Here is a 3,802-nt window from a genome sequence, read left to right as displayed (position 1 = left end):
GATTGAGATAACTCACTTGTAGGGTTTTGGACAATATGCCACTAATGTTAGCTATAGTAAACCGTATGAACTTAATTTCAAGGTTTTTTTCTGCTTCGTGTTGTTACAACAGACAAGGTTTTTTTCTGCTTCGTGTTGTTACAACAGACAAGGTTTTTTCTGCTTCGTGTTGTTACAAAAGACAAGGTTTTTTTCAGCTTCGTGTTGTTACAACAGACAAGGTTTTTTCTGCTTCGTGTTGTTAAAACAGACAAGGTTTTTCTGCTTCGTGTGGTTACAACAGACAAGGTTTTTTTTCTGGAAAGTTCGTCATGCCTTAGCGATTCTACTCTTGCAGGCACATCTTTTTACTTTCACCCACATTTATGTATTATGGTATTGAGATTCACATATGGTGGGTTTAGATCACTATCCAACCATAGTTCTCTCCCTGTTGGATGTGCTACTCCCTATTTCCACCCATATCTGTGACACCTTTTTTCACACTAGGCAAAGCGTATGTCTGGTACAGAAGTGGTGCAGTCTCCCATGTATGATCTCCAACTCTGAAGAGCTCTTTGAGAGTGTCCTTCAGACGTTTTTGAAGAATGCTTGTTTCTTTCCTTTGCACCAGTCCCTCCACTTGTTCAATATGGGATTCTAGTTATTTATATGAGCAGAGATAATGTATCGTCTCAGAAAATGTATTTCCGATAGGTATTTTTCTCTTCTCACCCTTCCTCTACACAGAAAACTGGTGCTTCTATTTTCTGCCTAGATTCGAGTGATAGTTCAGTAGAATTGAATAAAGGGTGTCACCTGTGTCAAGAGAGTATGTCACTCTCTTATTGGAGAGTTGTTGTATGATGATTTGTATGCAAGACGCATTGTAATCAATCAATTCCAGAGGGGTGGGAACATCAGGGCTTGTGGCATGCAAAAAAAAATTGCATATAGAGGGTAGCACTGAAAGAGAATAGCTATTTATGTGAGAGGAAGTAAGTACCTACTGTAAATAAATTTTCAGTATACAAAAATTATAACTTTTTTCTGGTAAGGAAAATTCAGAGGTTTTTTCTTATATGTTTAATACACTAAAAGTGGAACAGACTCAACACCGATTCTATATCACCAGATTATAAAACTAAATTAATTAATAAACAAAAATTATACATATTAATGTACCAATATATACATATATGGTGTAAAAAAATCCTTAAGTTTAGTAGATGGATAAAAATCAGATGTAAAAAATCCAGTTTATTGCATTTATAAAGTTCCCAAAATTATACATCCTCAGAACATTTGAGTAAAAAAGTTACTCTTTCTTTAACTGTTAAAGAAATTAAATATACTTAATTTTTCTGTGTTGTTTTTTTTTCACTGCATCAATGTTTATTAATTTTCTGTTTCAGGTTATTGGAGCATGTGGTACTGAAGACAAGGCTGCACTGGTGAGAGAAAAGGGGGCTTTCTCTGCTTTGAACTACAGCGACAGAGAACTAACCAAACAAGTGATGAAACACACAAATGATACTGGTGTTAAGATTATTTTTGATGCAGTTGGAGGAGAGATATTTGAAGACTGCTTGAATTGGTATTTTTAGTAGTACAAACTTTGTTAAGTACATTTAGAAATAGTTTGGAACATACTGCTTTCAGTGTAAATGATGAATTTAGAATATTTGATAATTATTATAACATCTATCCATAATCATTATAAACAAATAACTTTGTTTCACTAAAATTTACCCTGGTAAATGATTTAATATTTTCTTTCATTGAGTTAGCTATGAAGATTAGTCTGAACTTAAAAGCACTAATTACAGTATTTTATAATACTTGCAATGTAAAAGGATGCATACTTAGCTCATATATTTTGTTTGTATATTTATGAAAATATTAGTGTGGCCCATGAGGGGAGTATCATTGTAGCAGGGTTTGCATCTCGTCAAGTTCCCAAGATTTCCACCAATCACCTGCTCCCAAAGTCATGTGCATTGATTGGTGTTTCCTTGAGCCATTACCGATCAGGGGCAAATCAGGTTTACAGAGACACCGTACAGGAAGTGATCGACATGTATAATGACCAATACATTGAACCTCATATATCAACAACCTTTAAACTGGATGAGGTAAGTAACGTTACTAAAGTTTCCTGGGAGAATAACCCAAATAACCCTTTTTGCCAGATCTTCTACTAGAGATTATTGATATATTGCCAACTAATCTTTAATCATATTTCTTTCAGTTCTGAATATAGCAGGAGCTAATTTTTGCTATGTTGAAATTATGATATTTGTTCTCAATAAGTGAAACTGTGTCCTCAAAAACAAAAGTTGCTCATTTAACTCTTGTTGATTTCAGTTTTCACACTTTTCAGAAAAACACCATATTTCGTAGAGCGATGTAGAAAAACACTGAATTTATTTTGAATAATTTGAAAGTTTTTTTTATATTTATTAATATTTTACACCGATTGAATCAATTTAGTAGACCTCTACACAATCACATGTAGAAGAAACTGGTCATATAATTGTCAGAAGGCTGCATGAGATGTAAGACAAGGGGTAATAGCAATGACCTTTGACATAATATTTTAATGACCTTCTATCAGGAGCATTGTTCTCAATGACATTTTTCTGACTGCCTGTTCAAGTATATTTGTCACTAGAATCTTTCAACAACAGTGTCAGTCTGTTTGTGTTTTAGAATCTATACAAGAAATATACATTCTTTCCAGTCAGCTTTTAAATGTATTAATAGCATATTAAAAATGTTCCATTATTATTATTTTATTTAAGTTATTGACTTGTACTATCCTTCTGTAAATAAAATGCTTTATATTTAATTGTAAAAATAAAAAGCCAGTACGAAAGTCTATATAATTGGTTTTGTTTCTATTTCGAATTTGTGATGAAAATACAAATATGATGCTATGTCTTCATAAAAGTTTTTCTACATTCTAAAACTATTAAGTTTTTCTGTATTTTTTTACTCTATTCATATAGTTTTGATTTTCATCTTAGGTGAATGAAGCCTTCAAATTCATTGAGAATAGAAAGTCTACAGGAAAAGTTGTTCTAAACATTAGATAGAGCAAAATAATAATAATATTTGGCTTTACACAACATCTAGAAGAGATTCCAGCCCAATTACTTAATGCCAAGTACAGCCCTCCAAACTTGTATTACCAACATCATGAGATCACATATATAAGAGAGTTAATATATCAATTTAAGCAATGAGTACACTTTCAGGAATTATCTATTCATGGAGAAATGTCGTAACAATTAACTTGCTGTTGTAAATTATAATGTATAAAAGCTAGTGGAGGATCTTTAAAGTAAATAAATCATTCTTGTTACAAAAGTGTTTGTATTTCTTTCATTCAGAATTGAGGAAGAAAAAACAGAACAAAGACAACTGTTCATTTCACAAAAACTTAATTTATTAATAATCATGGTTTTACCAGTAAAGACTATGTTATCTTTCATTCTTTTTTCAAGTTTGAATTATTTCTAATTAAATACCAAAAGTCTGATTCATAAATGACTGAAGTTTATAATAATTACAATTCACTTGATGAAGTTTGGTTGAATAGGTGGCAACTGCCTATTGTAGAAACACGAATATAGAGGGACAACGTTTCAGATATCTTCCACTGTTTGTCAAGTGAATACAATTCACTTGATGAAGTTTGGTTGAATAGGTGGCAACTGCCTATTGTAGAAACACAAATATAGAGGGACAACGTTTCAAATATCTTCCACTGTTTGTCAAGTGAATACAATTCACTTGATGAAGTTTGGTTGAATAGGTG

The 3,802-nt window shown here is 32.1% G+C and overlaps 1 protein-coding gene across 1 annotated transcript in view; it reads left to right on the top strand.

Moving 5' to 3' along the window:
- Window positions 1-3,346, top strand: part of LOC106475830 (quinone oxidoreductase-like protein 2 homolog) — an 11,601-nt gene extending 8,255 nt beyond the window's left edge. Inside the window, exons 7-10 of the mRNA XM_022379851.1 lie at window positions 490-496; window positions 1,395-1,576; window positions 1,886-2,114; window positions 3,009-3,346. Coding sequence (XP_022235559.1) covers window positions 490-496; window positions 1,395-1,576; window positions 1,886-2,114; window positions 3,009-3,077 — 487 coding nt within the window. The 3' untranslated portion in view covers window positions 3,078-3,346. The remainder of the gene's footprint in view (window positions 1-489; window positions 497-1,394; window positions 1,577-1,885; window positions 2,115-3,008) is intronic.
- Window positions 3,347-3,802: the final 456 nt, after the last annotated feature.

Source organism: Limulus polyphemus, unplaced genomic scaffold, assembly GCF_000517525.1.
Source record: "Limulus polyphemus unplaced genomic scaffold, Limulus_polyphemus-2.1.2 Scaffold9243, whole genome shotgun sequence".
Lineage (NCBI taxonomy): Eukaryota > Metazoa > Arthropoda > Merostomata > Xiphosura > Limulidae > Limulus > Limulus polyphemus.
The sequence above is the reverse complement of the archived record's forward strand: the minus strand, read 5'-3'. Positions and strand labels throughout refer to the sequence as shown.